The following is a 22,934-nucleotide window of genomic DNA, read 5'->3' as shown; positions in this document are numbered from 1 at the left end:
AAAGGTGTGGAGGAGGGAGGGGGTAAGTAGCAGAAAGGAGAGAAATAAAAATAAAAGACTGGGTGTGGCGATGAAATAACAGCTGTGTAGTGCTGGAATGGGAACCAGGAGGGGGCTGCATGGGTGAGGACAGTGACTAACGAAAGTTGAGGCCAGGAGGGTTATGGGAACGTAGGATGTATTGCAGGGTAAGTTCCCACTTGTGCAATTCAGAAAAGCTGGTGTTGGTGGGAAGGATCCATATGGCACAGGCTGTGAAGCAGTCATTGAGATGAGGAGTATCATGTTTGGCAGTGTGTTCAGCTACAGGGTGGGCCACTTGTTTTTTGGCACAGTTTGTTGGTGGCCGTTCATGCAGACAGACAGCTTGTTGGTTGTCATGCCTACATAGAATGCAGCACAGTGGTTGCAGCTTAGCTTGTAGATCACATGACTGGTTCCACAGGTAACCCTGCCTTTGATGTGATAGGTAATGTTAGTGACCGGACTGGAGTAGGTGGTGGTAGGATGATGTATGGGACAGGTCTTGCATCTAGGTCTATTACAGGGGTATGAGTCATAAGGTAAGGGATTGGGAGCAGGGGTTGTGTAAGGAGGGACGAGTATATTGTTTAGGTTTGGTGGATGGCAGAATACCACGGTAGAAGGGGTGGGAAGGATAGTGGGTAGGATATTTCTCATTTCAGGGCATGACGAGAGGTAATCGAAACCCTGGCGGAGAATGTAATTCAGTTGCTCCAGTCCTGGATGGTACTGAGTTACGAGAGGAATGCTCCTCTGTGGCTGGACTGTGGGACTTTGGGAGGTGGTGGGAGACTGGAAAGATAAGGCACGGGAGATTTGTTTTTGTTCAAGGATGGGAGGACAATTACAGTCAGTGAAGGCTTCAGTGAGACCCTTGGTATATTTAGAGATGGACTGTTCGTCACTGCAGATGCGACAACCACGGGTGGCTAGGCTGTACGGAAGGGACTTCTTGGTATGAAATGGGTGGCAGCTGTCAAAGTGGAGGTATTGCTGGTGGTTAGTAGGTTTGATATGGACGGAGGTACTGATATAGCCATCTCTGAGGCGGAGGTCAACATCTAGGAAGTTGGCTTGTTGGGTTGAGTAGGACCAGGTGAAGCAAATGGGGGAGAAGTTGTTGAGGTTCTGGAGGAACTTTACTATTCCTCCTCCTCCCCGCCCCAGCCTCTTCCTTACAGCCCTCCCCCCTTCCCCCCACCCCCACACCCAGTCGCCGCTCCCGTCATGCATTGGTGCTGCTGATCGCATTGTAGTTTCTGTTCTCTGAGACTGCAGATATGTGTGTGCAAGTTGCGTGAGTGTGAGTGTGAGTGTGAGTGTAAGTGTGTGTACTGCTGACAAAGGCCTTAATCGCCGGAAGCTATGATTGTGTGAATCTTTTTATTGTGCCTATCGTGGCTCGGCATCTCAGCTATATGGTGAGTAGCAACTTTCCTTCTCTCTTATTGTTACATTCCATCCCGGATTTTCCATTGTTTGATTAATGGAAACAGTTCTTTTTGCATATTGAGCATTTTGGACATATCTTTTTTCATCATTTTCAGCAAGACTTTGAAGGCTCTGTCATTTCCAGAATTTTACTTTTGGCCATTTTCATATTCTGGTCCTTTACAATGTCCCATGCTGAGCCAATCATATAGGACACTTTTTCAAATCATTGTTTTTATGACTTTATAAACAGACTGACTTCTCTCCACTCTTCTCTTTCTAACAATAACTTATTTTACATATCTTTTCTGTAATACCATTTCAAAGTCTCAATAATGCTTTAATCAATGAGCTGTTATGAGGAGGGAGCTGTTGGGAGGAGGTTATGCTAGGTGAAAGAAAAATCACTTTTATGAACTCATCTTTTTACGATATCACATGGTGGATGAGTTGGTGCATGGTCAAGAACCGGTACTGTTTTCTTGTTTTTGTCATTCGTAAATAATACACTTTTACTGAGGGTACACCAAACTTCCATAAACCATTCCATGAAAATTGCACTATTCATCCAGGTGAACATTGTTGAGGTGTAAAGAATGTGTGTCACAGATACATTAACTAATATGTTTGAAACAATGTAGTTTCCTATTTTTCCTGATGATGAGCACAGGAAAATTGTGGCTACCAGTAGCATTATCACAAGGAAAGGTAGTAATATGATGCTTTTTTTTTTTTTTAGGGCCAGGTGCAGCCAATTCATGATGTGAAGCAGACAATTTTCTTGGTGAAGCTTTCAAATTGAGCCCTAATTTGTCAGCATTGTAAATATTTGAGACCATAATAACCTTCCCTCAATACATCCTTCACAGTTTGATTTTGAAAGAATCAGCTGCTGAAGAATCAGCAGACAGTTTTCCTCCTCGTATTTGAAGCTCATGAATACCTTGTCCTGACTTTGAGCAAATTAACCATCCAGTGCTTGCTTTAAAATTCAAGTTTGTTGATAAACAAAGCCCATAACACAGTGTGTAAAAGATGTTCAGTAAAATGAATTTCCTTTTCACGTGGAATGGGACCGGAGATATGTTATCCTTGTGATTTTTTTTTGTGCAAACCTCTTGTAAACAGCAACATGTAGATACATGTTCATGGCAAGCTTCCTAGTTTTACAGCATGTTGATCCATCAATAGAATCAAGCTTAGATACATAAAATTTACAGTGCTCATTTGTTTTTTTTTTTTCATATCCATACGTGTCAACTTACCAACATTGTACTCATTAGATAAGTTGTTTGCGGATTCACTTTCCTCTAACCTTTTATTAATCTCTTTTTTTATCTCTTATGGAAGGGACAACATGTTTACATCCAAGCATTGCAAGTTTGCTTCACATGGCATAGTTGTCAAGTTACTGTAACAGAGCACAAACGATTGCTGTTGTCAGCAGCTGGGTATTGGTGGGTTTGGAAAGGGGTGGGGGAGGGGGAGGGGGAACAGAGGAAGAGGAGGGAGGGAAGGAAGGGTTGGCAAGGGGAAGTTAGGGGGTGTAAGACTAGCTGTGGGGGTTGCACATGTGAGTAACAGTTTGGTTACGCAGTCATGCAGTTGACCCAAGCTCAGATAATCAATGCTCTACTGCAATTTGTAAATTTCATCAAGAGACTAAAAGGTTCTTGGAAAGTGCAAATAAAGTGGACCCTATGACTGTAACACACTGATTGTTACTTTTGAATTACATGGCTATCAAAACAAGTAGCATTTCTTTCTTAGAGTGATACGAAATTCTAGTTGTTAATAAACCAAGCTCATAAAGCTCACAGCAATCGCTCGTCTGTTTTCCTGGCACTCTCCTTTTCTCCTGAATATGCTTAACTTTTGTAGGTGCATAATCTTAGAACTTCAAGCACATTACAAATTGTTGCCCCCTGATTACCGAAGATATTATTCCCTGAGGTACTGACAGTTTTTACTCAATCAGCTGTGAACTAATTTTCTGAATTTAATAAAATAGTAGGAATATCTAGAAGAGAAAAAAAGAAATACTTACTGTGAAGCTATTCTGCAATCCCCACTTACATGTTCGACCAGTACAATTCAAAAAGGTTTGATCTGAAATTTCATGCACATAGCCACTTGCATCACGCACAACCGTGGCTCCTGCTATGAATGCCATGAAAAGGTATGAAACAGTAGTTATGAAAATTGAAAGCAGTGTTCCTTTTGGTATTGCTACTTCTGGGTCCTGTGGAAAATGCACTTCGGTATTATATGTGTATTTTCTAAAATGCTTAGAAACAAAACAAAAGGAAATTACCTTCAAGTCTCCTGATATATTAGCACCTGCAAGAAAACCAGTTGCTGCAGGAAAAAATACAGCAAAAACAGAGAAAAACGTGTAGTCAACACCATCACTGACTCTGTAATCTGCATGCAAATTTTGCGATATTAAAGTAGCTGTAAGGAAATTATCATTAATCACTATTATAAATTAAATATTTGTCATGTATCATAATTTTTAAGAAGGTATTTTATAACTCTAGAAGCATACGAGTTTATGTTTCATCACCATTAAATCCCAAAAATCCTTTGGCTATAGCTTCGTTGCTTTGTGGGCCAATGAAAGAACCAACTGTGTAATCAAGAATGGCTGCTATCAGGATGATCAGGAGACCAAGCTGAGTCTACAAACAAATGAAGAACAAAAATATAAGTAATATGAGAAAACTAAAATTATTAGTATTTTGATAAATAACAGAGATGCAATAGTTTAACTACTTATTCATATCCAAACCTTCAGGAAATTATGTACATCAGAAAACTAGTAAAACATATGTGACTAGTGCAAAATCTTAAAATTTTTGCCACGAAAACGATGATATAGTAATTTTTTCAACTAACATAAGCATATGAGAGGGACTAGAGGAAGGTATAGAGGAGGGGGGGAGGGGGGAAGAGACTGTGGGTGGGTGGGGTGGGGGAAAGAGGCCATAGGTGGGTGGAGGGGAAGAGATGGGGAGGGGAGAAGAGAGGGAAAGAATTGGTATCTGGTAACTCTTGCCCCTGTTTCCAAAAGACCATAGTATGAAGCTGTGATTTGATTTCATTTATTCATTTACCCAGGGCTCATCTCTCAGTGACATAGGATTTGTTGTCACAACACAATGAAAATAAGTAATCAAAATATACACACACATAGTATTGTGTTGGCAGAAGAGCCAACACCGTGTTGCTAGAGGAGGCCGAAATGCACGCTTTTAAGCTCACGCAGGCTGGCATGAGGTCTGGAAAATGACAATGTAATTAATATAGCCAATAAGGTACGTTGCCGCTGGAATACTTAACTTTAATCCATAATTGGTGTACATTGCTCTTGACTGTACAGGTTTTACAATCTCAATATAAACCGGTAATGGCACCTTGCTAGGTCGTAGCAAATGACGTAGCTGAAGGCTATGCTAACTATTGTCTCGGCAAATGAGAGCGTAGTTGTCAGTGTAGCATCGCTAGCAAAGTCGTCTGTACAACTGGGGGGAGTGCTAGGACGTCTCACTAGACCTTCCGTGTGGCAGCGCTTGGTCTGCAATCACTGACAGTGGCGACACGCGAGTCCGACGTATACTAGCGGACCGCGGCCGATTTAAAGGCTACCACCTAGCAAGTGTGGTGTCTGGCGGTGACACCACACATAGAATATTTATGTATGTTTTCATGAGGATAGGACAGGCAGTCAGCTGTGGCCTTGCTGAAGAAACCACCCTGGCATTTACTGATATTATTTGGGGAAACCACGGGAAACCAAAGTGGCCAGACACGTACTTCCTTTCTCCCAAATATGAGATCAGCGCGTTAACAACTGCAGTACCTCATTCAACTGGTCCCCATTGCACAAATTTCTTTCATTTACACACAGTTTGATTAAGATTATTCATAATATGAAACAGTTTTGGTCTGCACACACTAACACCCACTTGTGACTCCTGGACAACTAATATGCTGCTATGCCCCTTGCCCTACTTGCAATCAATTCATTAAACAGACTCCAGGCCCATAAACAGACAACTATGCCTATGCAGGTCTTCATGTCCTATACTAAATCTGCCTGAGAAACTTGATCAGCATTTCCCAAGGAGAACAACAAGATTTTTTACTATTACACACTGAATATCTCGGCACGATTTTCTTATGAAAGTGTTACAATGTGATCATATACTGTAATGTGACAAGGTGGTGGTAGTGGTGTTTACTACTACTCTTCTAAGTAATCTTCAACTGTGTAGTTGCAGCACTTATGAAGATTGTTTTAGCTGCCTTTTTAAACAAATGCATTTTAGGATTATCTTTTATCTCATTGGGCAATCCATTAATCAGTAAATACCCCAATAAAAAATGCAGTTTTGAGATTTTTGTTTGTTTTTCATTGTTAAATGTAGGTCCAAACTGGCTCTTGTTCCATGGTTATGTATACAAGTATTAGTGAGATATTAAGTAATGTTTTTCCCGAGTTGGACGGACTGGTAACTGTACTCAAAGATTTTTGAATAGTACTCTACTATGAGCTTTAATTATTGTTCATATAGCCCTTTCCTGCAGTTTAATAATTATGTTCATGTTATGTGCCTTTGATTCCCAGCAAAGAATCCCGTAACTAAGAACTGAGTGTATGTAGGAATAATGTGTCACCACAAGACATTGGCTGATGCATACTGATGATAGAATCATAAGAGCATAACATGCTGATGACATTCTTTTTACCAGTATCTGTGTTCATTCCATGTTAACTGAGAATATTCATCTATAAAATCTGTGTGTTTGTTACACAATCTGTAGATTTATCCTCTATGCTTTTCCCTCTTTATGCTGAAATACATACTGTGTTTATGTGTTACAGTGTTAATGTATTACATACTGTCCAATTGTCAACATCCTTGATAATTTCATTTGCTTTATCTCATAAGAGTTCTTGTGTTTTATCACCTTATACAATGTTGCTGTCACCAGTAAAGTGAACTTTTCCTGCAAGCCTTGCACTCTTTGATAAGTGATTAACATATATCATTTACATAATGGAACCCAATAAACAAACCTGAAGGACACCTATGTTTATGCATTTTTTGTCTGACAATTGTCTTAGGAAAAAGTTATTGTCAGCAGATATGTGAAATGCCTTTTGCACCTGGTTGTCCAGACAAGACTGGAACCACTTATTTGTTATTCCTTTTACATCTAGTGCTGCCAGCTTGTTTAGTAGTATGTTATCTCACCAGTGTCAATAGTCTTGAAAAAGTGTAAGCAGATTCCTGTAACACTGTCATCCTTGTCAATAGCTCTGAGTACCACTTTTGTGAACTCTAATGGCAGATACTATACTTTCCCCACTTTAGAAGCCAAACTGTGATGTGTTAAAAACATTTCACTTATTTGTGTAGCTGAGTCATCTTTTATAATTAACTCAAATATTTTTAAGAATTCAGACAGTAGTGAAACTGATGTATTCTTTTCAGTACTCCCTACATTATCTTTTTTTTAGTAAGGTCACAACTCATGGGTGCTTCAGGTACTCTGGAAAAATACTTGAACTAAAGGACTCCTTTCTTATATTTGTTAATGGGCATGCTGTCTGTGCACACTTTCAGAACATAGACAAGACTCTCACCTAGGCCTTCTGGCTTCCTGTAATTTCTGTACCATCTGCCTGACTTCAAGCTCTGTTGTGGAGGTCATCATTATTGTGCTTTTCTGCAATTCACACATCTGCTGACAAATTTCTCTTAAGACAATTGCCAGACAAGATATGCACAAACAGAAGCATCCCTCAGCTTAGTGTATTGGCTCCCATTATGTCTGAAACATATATCAACTTACTACACAGTATAAGGGAAGATTTTGTTGCCTCTTCTCTACAACACCAGAGAAGTAGTGATTTGCAAAATTTACACTTTCTAAGGATTTTATGTTATTCTGCTCCCATATTTTATTTGTATGTTGTTACACTTGTGTCTGCATTTTTGAGTACTGTGTTGTATAACATCTCAAACTATTTTGCTTTTATTTTATGCATTATATGTTATTTTGTTAATGGAAGATTTTTTTGCAGCAACCAGTACCCTCATGTATAGATTTCTGTATCTGTGATAGTAATATACGTACTTTGGATTAGTATAGTGTTTTTGTAATGAACTGAAAAATTTAAGTATCTGGGAGGACTTTCTAATACCCACAGTTAAACATCCATTTTCCTTAGCTGCCACTGTTGAAGTGGCTACTTTTGGAAACATTTTCTCAAAAATTAATTTAAAAAATGTGCAGAACAAGGAAACTTAGCATTTACATTGTTTTCAGTACATATTTTGTTCCAGGTTTGCTTTGCCAGTGCCCTAGCAAAAGTATGGCTTCTACATTTCGAGAAGATCCTTTTGTGTGTTTGCAGTTTTGTGGGTGTCTCACTTTGTTGGTTCAACACCTGCTAAACAAAATTTTTAGCTAGATTAATTGTGATAAGATTTTTTTGTCTTTAAAATGTGTGCCACCTCTGATATGAATACATGATACCCCACCCAATACAGCTTGCACATTCACATTCACATTCACGCTCCAATGCATACCGCCATATGGTTCAAAGATTATAATCTGTCTTCAAGCTGGTGTACTTAATTTTTAATATACTGCATATTTTACTACAGAATAGATAATTCTTAAAAAAATTTTGGGGTGTTTGTGTGTGCACTAAGTTCGAAGAGAGATTTTTAAGGAAGGGAAACCTGTTGTCATGATTTATCCTAATATAGGCATAGTCATCTTACCCATGACAATAGGTATCTGACCATGTGTGGCCCCACATGCACTTGCTGTATTCTCAGTAATTAACTCCACCAACCTCCCTTTCCCAGTTCTGTTGAGGCACAGATGGTGTTAGTGTAGCCTGCTCTCCTGAAGGCTCCAGCAACACTAGTGCAATGTGCATCCAGGTAGTAGTCATCAACACAATCTTCAGCAACATGTTGAATTGCCATACTGCACTGTCAAGAAGAGATCAATAATGCCGTCGAAGGCCCTTCACCATGCTCAAATTGGTGCTTCCAGTATGGAAAGCTATTGTATTCAGTTCACCAACTGTGTTGTATGCTCTGTCCCTGTACAAGCTGTTCCCTTCCCCACCCACTGATCATCTTTTGTGACATACTTACATAAAGGCTGTAAACCTTCACCAACTGATTTAGTCCAGCACTCTGCATCTACATCACTTCTCTGCAATTCACAGTTACGTGCCTTTCACAGGGTTCTTTGAACAAAATTCAAATTGTTTCTCTACTGTTGCACACTCTTACTGCATGTGGGGAAAGTGAGCACTTAAATCTCTCTGTAAGAGCCCTGGTTTATCTTATTTTATTATGATTATCATTGCTCCCTACGTAGAGTGGCAATAATAAAATATTTTTTGCATTCAGAGGAGGAAGGTGGTGGGGAAAGATCTCACCACAGTGAAAAACACTTTTGTTTCAATGTTAGTCACATGAACTCCCTTATATATGAGACATACACTCCCATTTTGCGATAATACAAAATGAGCTACCATTCTTTGGATTTTTTCAGTATCTTCTGTAAATTCTGTCTCTGAAGAATTCCATATTGCACAGCAGTACCACAAGCATATTGTAGGCAGTCATTTCGGTAGTTTGATGTCACTGCATCTTCTGCGTGTTCTCTCCCCACAGTATTATGGAATGTTCATTCCACTTCAAGTTGTTTGCAAACTGTAATTCATAGGTCTTTAGCTGAATTGACAGCCTTTTAGATTTGTGAGATTTATCATGTAATGAGATTTAATGGATCACTTTTAGTACTTCTGAGTACTATCCCACCCTCTTTCTTATTCAGTAACAGCTACCGCTTTTCTCACCATGCAGATATACATATGTCATTTTGCATTTCTGATGAGTTTACTAGATGGTAAATAACAGCATCATATGCAAACAGTCTAAGAGAGCTGCTCAGATTGTCTTCTAAATCGTTTACATAGATTAAGAACAGCACAGGGCCTATAACACTCAGCTTGAAAATTCTGTTACCTGATACTGTTTTCCTAACTTCTGTAACTGAGGACCTACACTTCTGCCATGACTGCTACCTATCAGCAGTACTCTCTTCTTTCTAATACCAGTGTTATTCCTAGCCTTTCTACTCTCAGATGGAGTCTGCAGCACATTTTTGACTTCTACACCATTTTGAGGCTCCTCTCCCCTCAACTGTGACAGTTGGAAGCCTGTCAGATAACAAAATTGTCAGACCACGTCCTCTTCCTGCTAGCCTTCCTACCCTCTGCCAGTTCCCATCCACTTCCTCCATCCCCAACACTGCTTATTGCTTTCCTTTATCCTCACTAGCTCTCTTGTAGCTTTTCTAAAGATACCAGTAAGATATAGCTACTCCTTTGCAACACCTCTATTAATCTGTTGCTGCTGCATATTTTGCAGTTTTCAAAAAACTTCATGATAATTTGTTAAATTTGCTACAAGTATACATTTAGTAACATCAGGTGTATGTAAACAAAATGTTGGACAGATGATGTACCTAACAAATTTAAAAAATGAGATAGTTTCAAAACAAAACACAGAAAAAAGAAAAGTCAGACTTAGATAACGACTGTTGGAAATTCAGTGTACAGATAAATTGTCAACATAATAACCACTAAATATACTGAAAAGGTATTCATAAAGATATCACAAAAACTACGAAAGAAATTTGGAAAGCAATAAATTCCAGAAGACTGGAAAAATATAGTAATTTACCCATTGCCCAAGATGGGGGACAAACCATATACACTGAAGCACTAAAGAAACTGGTAGAGGCATGCATATTCAAATACACAGATATGTAAACATGCAGAATACGGTGCTGTGTTTAGCAATGCCTGTATAAGACAACAAGTGTCTGGTGCAGTTGTCAGATCAATTACTGCTGATACAATGGCAGGTTATCAAGATTTAAGGGCATTTGAATGTGGTGTTATAATCGGCACACGAGCAATGGGATACAGCATCTCCAAGGCAGCGATGAACTGGAGATTTTGCCATATAACCATTTCATGCCTGTACCATGAATATCAGGAATCTGGTAAAACATCAAATCTCCGGCAATGCTGCAGCCGGCAAAAGATCCTGCAAGAATGAGACCAACAATAACCGGTTCAACATGACAGAAGTGCAACCCTTCTACAAATTGCTGCAGATTCCAATGCTGGGCCATCACCAAGTGTCAGCAGGCAAACCGTTCAATGAAACATCATCGATATGGGCTTTCGGAGCTGAAGGCTCACTCATGTACCCTTGATGACTGCAGGATGCAAAGCTTTATGCCTCACCTTGTCCCGTCAACACCAACATTGGATTGTTGATGACTGCAAACATACTGCCTGGTCGGACTAGTCTCATTTCAAATTGTATTGAGTGGATGGATGTGTACAGGTATGGAGACCACCTCATGAATCCATGGACCCTGTATGTCAGCAAGGGACTGCTGAAGCTGGTGGAGGCTTTGTAATGGTGTGGGGTGTGTGCAGTTGGAGTGATATGGGACCCCTGATATGTCTAGATATAACTCTGACAGGTGGCATGTACAGAAGCATCCTGTCTGGTCACCTGCATCCACACATGTCCACTGTGCATTCTGATGGACTGTGGCAATCCCAGCAGGACAATGCAACACCCCACATGTCCAAAATTGCTAGAGTGGCTCCACATACACTGTTCTGAGTTTAAACACTTCCACTAGTCACCTAACTCCCCAGACATGAACATTATCAAGCATACCTGGGATGCCTTTCAACGTGCTGTTTGGAAGAGAGATCCATCCCTCATACTCTTATGAATTTGTGGGCAGCCCTGCAGAACTCATGGCATCAATTCCCTCCAACACTACTTCAGACATCAGTTGAGTCCATGCCACATCATGTTGCAGCTCTTCTACATGATTGTGGGGGCCTTACTCGATATTAGGTAGGTATACATTTATTGGGCTCTTCAGTGTATAAATAACCACTGTGGAATATTAGTATCAGTTGCATACAAAATCCTATCAGTGTTTCTTCTTTACAGAACACAGAAGCAACTTGAAACAGAAACTGGGGCCCAGGTTTTTATTTTTTTTTATTTTACCAAGCAATTACTTCAGGCAGATTCAAGTTACTTATAGACTGCCTACCATTTGCAGATGATTTAGCACTTTTAACTCATGACATTTTATCAGCCCAAAATCAGATTGAACTCTCGAACAAAACTGTAGAAAAACTCATCTCCAGGTCTCTTTTGAAAAGCCAGAATACATGGCCCGCAACAGGCACCAAAATTCATGGAGACCAAATATGACAAAATTAAACGAGTGCCACAATTAAAATATCTCTATGAAACCATTCAGGGTAATGGAATCAAAATGAAGGCAAATGACTTTAGCTGCCAATAGACAAAAACTGCATACTAACTGACCTAAAATATCTACAAGAGATTTACCTCCGAGCACACAAAACTAAGACATTAAAATACAGTAATTGAACCAGAAAGCCTCTATGGACTGAAAACATTAATTTTGAAGAGAAAACATACACTGAAAAACACTGACCAAAAGAAACAAAATTGGAAGAAAAATTCTATGGGTAAAACTTTTAGACAAACAATACTTACTCAGAGGCAGGCAGGAAACCTAACCATACACAAATATCCACAATGACGTTAGGAAATGCAAGTTAACATTCTACAGACACATTAAAAGAATGAAACTAGATAGACTTGCAAAATGAATAGTCAAAGTCTTTAATGAAATGAGTTAAGCCAAAATTGGTATGATGAAACATATTTTTAACTCAAAACTGATCTGAAGTTACCAGGAATTACACCAGAAGATGTCCAAAACTGCAAAATCTTCAGGTCAAAATTCACAAATGGTAAGTTGATCAAGAAGAAAAACCCAAGAAGAAGACTGGAACAACGTGGTCTGAAGACATGAAAGGATGTCCACAGAAAGAGAATGGAAGAAATGTGGGCACAAAGGAAGGTAAATGCCTACCTCTAAGTACTTTGGATATTTCCAAGTGGACTTTTTCACAAACAATAAATAATGTATTCAAAATGTGAAATAACAAAAGAGAACAAAAATACAATCACAAAACATAATAAAAAGCTATGTTTTGATTTGCACTAAAACCAAACTTGTCTCTTGGCTGCAGTCTTACTGAAGATCATGAGGTATTTGTGCTTGCAGCAGTACCTGCCGGGTTACTTCAGTCCAATTTACAGTTCAGTGGTAATGGCATCTGGTAGGCACAATTGCATCTGTTACGTAAGCTGTTTTACCATGTACGTATTTGGAGTTGGCAACAAATGGTATCTGGCTGCGAGGAAGACTGTTTACACATTTCAGATGAGACTATGTGGGAGGCTGCAGAAAATTATAATGCCCACTCAGTAAGTACTATCCAGAACAACCCCTAAATGACCGTGGCATTGCATTGTCACAACTACCATTTGTCTGGCAAGTATACCGGTATTTAGAAATATACTAGCCATTTAAATCATTTAAATAGAATTACAGAAGCAGCACATCTTGATGTATAGTTTTGTTTAATAGAAATGCTTCTTGGTTTCTTCAGCAAGAAGAAAAAAGGTGAGGGATACTTTAAAAGTCCACATTTTGCTCAACCATGGATTTTTGTCCTAACACACCCTCATTATGGACATATACAAGTGAAACTATCACTGAGCATAAATCAAGATTAAACAGAGTGATAAAGATGTGTACAGTTATGTCCCATATTGTTGATTAAGATTGATCTGTTTTATACAGTGACACATTATCATGCAGAAACAAAATTTAAAGATTGAGTTGCCAAAGCTGTTTCCTGTGACTGGCAGTTTTCAGACTTGCCAATAACTTTTGCACGTATATACACACTATGATAACAACGCACAAAGTATGTAACTTTGTACCAGTGGTAGTAAAAGAAATGTAGTAAAGGGGGAAAAAGCCTTTGTATAAACTCTGATCTCTCGTTTTTGTATTTATGGTCCTTATGTGAGTAGCACCGGAGGCAATAAAATTATTGTGCAGTATGTCACAAAAGCTCATTCTCTGAGCTCTTGTTAGTTGAGAAATATTCTGAAAGCCAAGCATTTATATGTGAATTGCAGAGTAGTGATGTAACAATATTATGAGAAGAAAGTTGCTACTCACCATATAGCGGGGATGCTGAGTCGCAGATAGGCACGACAAAAAGACACTAACAATTAAAGCTTTCAGCTGTTAAATGCCTTCATCAACAGTAAGTACACACACACCACTCCCCCCCCCCCCCCCCACACACACACACACACACAAACACAGCTCACACACATGACTGCAGTCTCAGGCAACTGAAACCATACTGCAAGCAGCAGCACCAGTGCATGATGGGAGTGGCGACTGGGTGGGGGTAAGGAGGAGTCTGGGGTGGAAAGGGGGAGGGGGAGGGATAGTAGGGTGGGGATAGTGGACAGTGAAGTGCTGCAGGTGAGACAAAAGGCAGAGGACAAGTGGCGAGGGGGTGGGGTGGGTGGTGGTGGAATGACAGCTGTGTTGTACTAGAATGGGAACAGCGAAGGTGCTGGATGGGTGAGGACAATGACCTATAACTCTCCTGGCCTCAGCCTTCGTTAATCACTGTCCCCACCCATCCAGGCTCTTTCCTGTTCCAGCACTACACAGCCATGATTCCGCCACTACACCCAGTCTTTTTATTTCTCTCCTTTTCTGCTACCCCCCCCCCCCCCCGCCCCCTTTCCCTACTTGTCCCCTGCCCTTCATCTAACCTGCAGCACTTCACTGTCCACTATTGTTGACTAAGGCATTAATGGCCGAAAGCTTTAATTGTGAGAATCTTTTTATTGTGCCTATCTGCAACTCAGCATCTCTGCTATGTGGTGAGTAGCAACTTTCCTTCTCATAATCTTGTTACATTCCATCCTAGATTTTCCAGAGTAGTGATGTAGATAAAGTGTCACAAAAATTCATCTTTTTCCCTTCAAGAATTTCCCTTTAATCTCATGGAGTGTTATTTTAACCTTTGTATTCACAGAACTAATGAATCTGGCAGCATGTGTACTAATTGTTTTGATGTCCTCCTTTAATACAACTGGTGGGGACATCAAACATTCTAACAGTACTCAAGAATAGTGTTCAATAAGTTGTCTCATATATAATGCCTTACACCATCCCGTAACTCTTCCAATGAAGTTAAGTTGCTGATTCAGCTTCCTAAACAGCTGAACTTACATGCTTTTACCAATTCATATTGTTTTAGAGTCAAGCAGCATACTATAAATAGGATATTCAAACATTATAGAAATGTTTATCCTACCAATTGACAGTAAATTACATTCATCCACAGTCATTTAAAAAAAAAAAAAAAGAAAGTAAAAAAAAAAAAAACACCCACCCACCATCACAATGTGCGCTATATGGGTGCGAGAGAGAGAGAGAGAGAGAGAGAGAGAGAGAGAGATATGGGTATGGGGGGGGGGGGGGGGGAGGGTTGGTTGGCTGACGAGGGAGGGAGGACCAAACAGTGATAGCAGAAAGTGAGAGAGGAACAACATCAACACCACAGTGACAAAGAGTAAAGAAGAGGAGGGGGAGGGAGAGGGATGAGAGAAGAGGCCACCTCAGAGGCACTATGTATGATGGGGCACCAGCACTGTCATTGACACATTTTGATCCTCATCTCATATCCTGATCATGACATAAGAGTAGGGGAAACAATATTGTTCAACAGAACAGACCAAATGTAGGGAAGGGGGGGAGGGACTGGCCACACAGAGGCAAGGCTTAAGGCCTCCCAAACCAATGGCAACAGTAAATGAGTGACTCCAGCTCCAGGAGGACATTCAGGTACTTACAAGTGGGACGACAAACCATTTTCAGAAGGAAAACTGAGGGGGGATGTAACCACATGAGGTTGTCTGCTAACAACTGTGATAAGGGAGGGCATATTTAGTGCAAAGAGCCAGGAGGCAGGGCCAGCCCAGAAAAATATGGATCGTCATGAGGGGGGCCCCATAATTACAAAGGAGGGGGTAGGGGTTGGGGACTGGGGGTTGGGGAAAGGCAGCTAGTTACACAGGGGAGGGAAAAAAAAACCATGAGTCAGCCTGGTACGGCTGATATGAAGATGGCAGGGGATGGTAGATTCCCATAGGGAGAGGTGGAAGGAAGAACACCATATGGCCAAAGTCCCCATAATTGTACAAAGGTTATTAGACAGGGTGGTGCTCCCTGTTCCCCCAAGAGTCGGCCCACGACTAATCAAAAAGGAATCTAAGATGAAGCCACAAATCTGCTCCCAGAGGGGTCACGAAGAATGGAGGGTAGGTGTGTGCAGCCTTCCTCCCCAGCCTGATGATCGGCAAACTCATAATACTGTTACCCACATGGATAGGAACCCAAAGGAAATCAATCGTTCAAGCAGCATGATCATGATCAGTGAGGTCATGGATGGCAAAGACCAAGGGGAGGCAGGAAAACACTGGGTTGTAGCCTGAAGGTCACTTATTGAGTCCACACACTACAAAAACCCATGTGAAGGAGGGCCGTTTATTAAAGCAGAACACCTGAGACATAGCCATTAGTTCTGCACACTTAATACCCCATGGTGTTCCATGGCAACAGAAGACATGCAACTCTGAACAACTGGTGGGACAGGAAATGGCAAATAAAAATTGAGAGGGAGCCCTGAAGACCCCACTCAGAGTATTAGTAAGATGTGATGGCACCAAGCCATGTTGTAGGCCTTCCAAAAATCAAAACTATGACAAGACAGTGACACTGAGAAAAGGCATGCCAAAATTAAATTCCTAACTGAAGTAGATGATCGATTGGAGACTGTCCCCCCTGAAAACCACACTAGTAATAAGACAAAAGGTCCCAAGATTCAAGGATCCAACAGAGCCACCATCCATTTCAATGACCTGCAGGGGGACATTAATCAGACTGATCAGCTGGTAACTATTGAGGTATGACAGATCCTTCCTGGGATTATACACAGGAACCACAGTACTGTTGCTCCACTGAGAGCGGATAACACCTTGGAGAAAAACACAGTTTCGCGTACCTGGAGGAGATATTGTCATTGTAGAGGATTGAGATGTTTAAACAATTTGTTATTGATGGAATTTGGGCCAGGTCAGAATACGTTCCCACTCAGTGCGACTTTCATTGCCGGTTTCCACCTGACAAGGGGAAGCTTTAACCAGTTGTTTCAGGAGGAGGAAGGCAGCTGGATAGGAGGGTGATGCCATCACAAAATGGGTTGCATGGTGTTTCTCAAGAATCCAGTAATATTTACAAAGGCCATCTGGGATGGCAAGGCCTGGAATACAACACAGCCATTGGCAACCTTTGAGGGTGTAGAGTGTAGGCCACAGTCATTAAAAGGGATAGAAGAAGCTAGAGAGGAGACCTGTTTGCTCTGTTTGATGAAGTAACAGGCTTTGGCACAAAGACGTTTAAAGGTAATAAGACTGGCAAAGGATGGGTGCTGCTTAAAGCATAGGAAGGCATACTGGTAATCACAGATGATGGAAATGACCTTGCTACACCACAGGACTGGCTGGTGACGAAAGGGGCCCATTGAATGGGGAACAGTACTACCAGTGGTGCAGATAATCTTATCAGACATGTCACAGACATGTACCACATGACAAAGAGGGGATTAAACACAAAATGGGAGGTGTAGGAAGAGGCAACAGCATGATGGAAAGCCCAGCAGGCCTTGGGTTATTCATGTATTTGAAGTTACGAGTTATTGATAATTGGACATGCTTCACAGTTGGTGTAATTAGTTGAAGCAATACAGCATATGATCATTAAAGATGTGTTCATCATTCAGTAGCTGGAAAAGAAATTCCAATAACCAATACTAAAATGGGCATTAAACAGAGGAGGAAAAGAGGGGTAAGTTACTTAAGGAGCGCAGTTAGAGGCTCTAAGTGTAGGTAGCTTATAAGGAGGGGGAGAGAGAGAAACCGTAACCACAGAGTCCAAGTGGACCCGGACAGCAGCTGCTTCGAATATGGTATCAAGAGGAATCCATGTAGTAAATATGTCCTTATGGACTAATATGCAAATGCCACTGGAAGAACTCAAAAGGCCAACCCAATTCTGACAAAGCACAGAACCTACAAAGGGTTGGCGAGTGAGCATCAGTAAAATGAGATTCATTTACAAAGACACAAGCTGTGGAGTAAAAGCAAATAAGGGTTCACAGCTCCACAAGGCGATGCTAGTATCTGTTACAATTCCACTGAATAAGCATGTAACAAGGATCTAAATGGGAGGTGAATGGGCCAAAGCCAGTCACGCCTGCATATCACCATCCACCACCAACAAGGATGGGACAACATCCATAAGAAAGGGGTAAGACTCAGGTTGCTAGGGGAAGCTGGCACCAAAGAGGCCTTGACCCAGCAGTTATGTTCCTCTTCTTCTTCTTCTTCTTCTTCTTCTTCTTCTTTTGCAGGCCAAGGAGGGCAGGGCCCAGAGAAAGAGAGCAGGTTTCAGCGCAGTCTGGAACAGAGAGGGTCGGTGACCTCTGGATGTGCGGACTGTGGGTCTAACTACCGTGTGGCAGCAGGTCACTAGCCTGGGAGACACTGGTGGAGGGTGGGGGTGCCCCATCACTGGCAGATGCCAAATGCCAAACAGGAGGGACACCCCCAGAGTGGAGGGTGTGGGAACTGCAGGGAAGGGGGAGAGGACTGGGATAAGGAGGAGGGAGGAGGGGGAGAGGACTGGGATAAGGAGGAGGGAGGAGGGGAAAAGGACATAACAGATGCAAAGTTAGATGCCACAGACACAGGGTGAAGATGGTCATATTTTTGATGAGCCTTCAGTGTAAAATAAACAACACTCCTGTACCTTCTTTTTCTTCATATAAACCAGGCAATCCAGTGAGCATGGAGAGTAATGGTCATGAAAATAAAGGAACTAGGTTCATTGAATGGATATCCACAGTGACCACATAGAGGGTCAGCTATACAGAGAGAACACACATGCCTGTAACACAAACATAGAAAACACCTCATGGGTGGTGGGACATATGGCTCCACATATCACTGATAAACTATAACCTAGATCTTTTCTAGGAAGGTATCCTCCCCCTCTCAACTGCAAGAATAAAGGCACCAATATTGATACAATTGTCCTTATGTATGTCTGAACATGCTGAGCAAAATAAGTGCCCTGCCATTGTAGATTGGCCTCGAGTTACCCATCAGTTTGTAGGAGTTTGTATGAGAAGTAATGGACACCATGCTGCCAAGACGGTCAAAGGCACGAAGGGCCACTAATTGTGTGGCAGTAGTAGTTTTGTTGAACAGTGAACTCATCTGGTACAGCGGCCTTTGCCGAGAATTGCAATGCTCCAGAATGAGAGGCAACCACTCCTAGGCATACACAAGGAGAGAGCATTTCAGGTATTAAGTGTGATCCCTGTGTTGCCAGAGACTCAACCGAAAGATTGTATAATCACCCCACCATATGACTGGCTACTGTGCTGGCTATGTAGTGTTAGAAGGACAATGGCATCAAGGGAAATATGGAAGACATACTCTCTCTTACACATGCTGAAGATGATAAGTAAGTTGTCCTACACCATTAGGCTCACACTATGGAGACAAAATTTAGAAGGGGAGGTCAAATCTCAAAGGGAGACCAAAAATGCCAAAAAAAGGAACAAGCCCTAAAGAGACAGCAGAAACCAGGAGGATAGTCGGGCTGACATAAGCAAGGACACTAGGAGACAAGAAGGAGAGGGCAGAAGGGAAGGAGCAAGGACAATGCAGGAGAGCCGAGGGAAAGAAAAATAGCCTAGGAAGGAAGGAAGGAAGGAAGGGCTACAGTAGATAGGAGCCCTGTGTACGCCTCACATGAAGTCACCAAAGGGCCCCGAGCCCCTTATGCAATGGTCTCATCAGTAAACAGTCTCAGATTGCTACCCACCTTGTCTGATATTATTTTGGTACATGGAGAATGGGAGTTTCCTGTTACACTTCCCTGATATTACCTTTGACTGATGAACAGTTGCCATCCAAGATGACATACAAGGTTTTATTACTCAGAAAGTCTTTAAGCCAGCCATATATTTGAGAACCTATTCCATATGCTTGTACCTTTATTAATGGTTGTCAGTGTGATAAGATGTTGAATGCTTTCGAGAAATCTAGGAAAATAGAATCTGTCGACTGGTATACGTCCATGGTTCACAGGACAGTTTGTATGGAAATGGCAAGCTGTTTTTCCCATGAAAATTGCTTTTAAAAGCCATACATATCTACAGATAAACTTTTCTGTCACTATATTCAAGCTCACATTATGTTCAAGCATCCTGCAGAAGACAACTGTTAAGAATATGGGAGAAAATTTTGAAAATGCGTTCTTTTGCTCTTATATACGAGAGAAGCCTACATTTCTTTCCATTCGCTTGCAACTATTCTTTCTGCAAGAGATTAATGGTTGAGCATAGAAAGGGAATAATGTCACAGAGTACATTGTGTGAAACTGAATTGACATGCACGTTACACATTTACAACTGGTTCAATTACTTCTCAGAACCAGCAGTGCTTATTTCTAGGTAGCATATTTCAAATTTTATGTGCTAGTTGAACAATTTTAACACTATACAACATTTCTGTGTATTTTTTAAAATGTGAGCTTTAATGCTTTGAGTTTCCTTTGGTACCTTCTTTTTCTGAACAACACTATTCAATGTGTGACTGAGCACAAGCTTTTGGCCTCCTTAGCAATTTTAGATAAAACCAGAATTTTGTAGGATTCTCTGAAAGATCTTCTGTTACTGTATGATGGGAAGTTGTTATATGCATTGTGTGTACTTTAGAGGTACAAGGATTTCAAATAACTTTGGCTCATTATCATTTTTGCAGTCTTTCATGAGCTGAGTGTGCAACAATATGTTTCCTCAGTGTTTATTAAATTTTATTAAACCAGGAAAGACCTTCCTCATCCTTCATTGACTTACCTGAGACAGAGATATCCAGAGTGTGATGAATGGTGAGTTTAAAATTTGTCCACAACTTCTACACTTGCAGCAGCGTGCTGCAGCATTGAGCTTCACACCTCTCACTGAGAATTGCGATTCACTGTTGACAGACTCCATCACTGAGGAGGCACATGACCCTTTTCACTGACTCACTGAATTATTACAAATGTTTTCTGAGAATTCTTGTTAACACTAAACTCTTGATCATGTGGATCATAATCTAAATTATTCCACATAGAAATAACATTGTCATCAGTAGCAAAATCTAGAACTCTGTATACACCAGTGCACTTTCAATGTTTCCTATTTCTTGTCAACAGTTCTTTCCAGACATTTTACCAATGTGTCTTATGTTGTACAATTAGATGGCAACTGTTTTTGTATGTCCATCATACTCCCTAACTCTGAAGCTATGGATTGTTAACTCTGATAGAAGCAACCTAGCCAATAAACCTCAGAGAAAAAAAGCTATCATTGATTTAGTGTTATGATATAGATGCTGTCCATTCTGGTTCTTAAAAGCATAACAAAATATTAAATTAATTTCTGGTTTTGTTGTACTGGGCTGTTACTTACATCATTTATTTATATCCCGTCAGCAATATAATAAACAAACTTCACTCTAATAGTGTTATGATTATTTTGCCCACCAGTTACTTACTGTTGATAGAGTGCTGCTCATTAATTTTACAACCTCAGTCTCCCCTACAAGAAACTGACATATTAAAACAAAAATGTTTATCTCACCTTGGCTTCCCATTCCATACCAAGAACAACAATGCACAACAGTGCAATTACTGTTATGACACCTGTAATTCGCATGTCATTCACTCCACCATCAACAATTGAGAGACCATAAGAATCGAGCAAATCATTTAAGGATTCAGAAAACCCAACAACATACATTGCACATGCCAATGCATTTGCTAGTGACAAAATTAGGCCAATTGAGCCTCCAAATTCTGGTCCCAGGGATCGTGATATAGTGTAGTACATGCCACCTGGAAGTTAAAGATGAGGAAGAAAATAAATGAATGATACACATTGTGCCTTGTCTGTAAGAAGTTACAAGCAAACATACCTCCTTTTATGATCCCATTTGTACTGATAGCTGACATTGATAATCCTGTTATCACAGTGACCGCACTGGTACTTAGTATCAATAGCAAACCCTGCACTGAAAATGTGAGAATGAAATTCATTAAATCAGTTCCAGTATTTCAGGTCACACACATTGCATTACATATGGACTTTTTGTATATTCTGTTACCTATCTACAATATGCAATGATCATTTTGCACAATCAAAACTAACAAAGAGCAGTTTAGTTTTTCTAATTAAAATGTAGATAGAAAAATTTCATTCTGTGAAACATTGCTTCTTTTACAGTTATATCATTCAGTTGCTGCTCATATGTGACATTTGCATGCTGATATTACTTGTGGAAAGAACGTATTTAGCTAGGAAATCATAAGAGATTATTTCATTAATAACATGAAACCAATATAGCCACACAATTCACAACTGAGGTACTCATACAATTTATAGAAGTAACAAAGGTTAGCTTTTGAAGTACTTTAATATATATCTGATTTTTAATTTTCTGTTCTTTATCTGAAGATTTTTGCAGAGAAATGTAGACCTGAATACAAAATTTCTCGAGAAAAATGTCTGTGTGAAAATTATTTTTAGATGCAATTTACAGTTGTACATATTATAATTAATCTAATATGGTTTTTGGATTAGTTATGTATCCTCAATCATAACACCACTATCAATAAAATATATTTTGAAGACTACAACCTGGAGTTTTCATTTTTTAAAGACTACAGTCACTTTTAGAAGAAACGATATTGGAAGTGAGCTCATACCCACTTGCCAAATTAACTATCGATACTCAGGATAAGGAATGAATTGTAATAATGGATGATATACATGGGAAATTATGCTGACACTCAACAAACTTAGCTGCTATGTGGTAATATAGGTGTATATTTGGAAGGCAAAACTAGAAAGTCATGATTAAGAAGACCAATTAGTTTCTTTCCTGTAATTATTAAGCTTGTGAGATGAACTTCTGAAATGGTTCAGATCACTTGAACGTAGTAAACACTGCACATTCAGTTTCTAATACATGTTCTGGACTCAGATCCTTCATGCCTTTCAATTTCACTTTTGAGTTGACTTCAATCTTAATTCTAGCCCTAGTTACAAGTATAAAGGTCGAGGGAAAGAAATGGTCTGAATCACGACTCCAGTATGCAGATTTAGTGACGGTATAAGCCTGGTGAGATAGCCAAAGGTCGAGTTTCTTCTCAGAGGAATGGGAAGTTCACTAGTTGGTGGATGAATTTTATTACCAGTGCTCAACAGTGAAGACGTAACAGTCCATTTTTTAAAATAG

At 40.3% G+C, this 22,934-nt stretch overlaps 1 protein-coding gene across 1 annotated transcript in view; it reads right to left on the bottom strand.

Annotated features, from left to right (window-relative positions):
- Positions 1–22,934, bottom strand: part of LOC126094817 (bumetanide-sensitive sodium-(potassium)-chloride cotransporter-like) — a 275,910-nt gene that overhangs the window by 177,689 nt on the left and 75,287 nt on the right. Inside the window, exons 3-7 of the mRNA XM_049909392.1 lie at positions 21,612–21,707; positions 21,278–21,531; positions 4,022–4,136; positions 3,770–3,909; positions 3,503–3,697 (exon numbers count right to left, since the gene is read on the bottom strand). Coding sequence (XP_049765349.1) covers positions 3,503–3,697; positions 3,770–3,909; positions 4,022–4,136; positions 21,278–21,531; positions 21,612–21,707 — 800 coding nt within the window. The remainder of the gene's footprint in view (positions 1–3,502; positions 3,698–3,769; positions 3,910–4,021; positions 4,137–21,277; positions 21,532–21,611; positions 21,708–22,934) is intronic.

The sequence above is a fragment of the Schistocerca cancellata genome, chromosome 8 (genome assembly GCF_023864275.1).
Source record: "Schistocerca cancellata isolate TAMUIC-IGC-003103 chromosome 8, iqSchCanc2.1, whole genome shotgun sequence".
Taxonomy (NCBI): Eukaryota; Metazoa; Arthropoda; class Insecta; order Orthoptera; family Acrididae; genus Schistocerca; species Schistocerca cancellata.
Note: the sequence above shows the minus strand (reverse complement) of the source record. Positions and strands in the feature narration are given on the sequence as shown.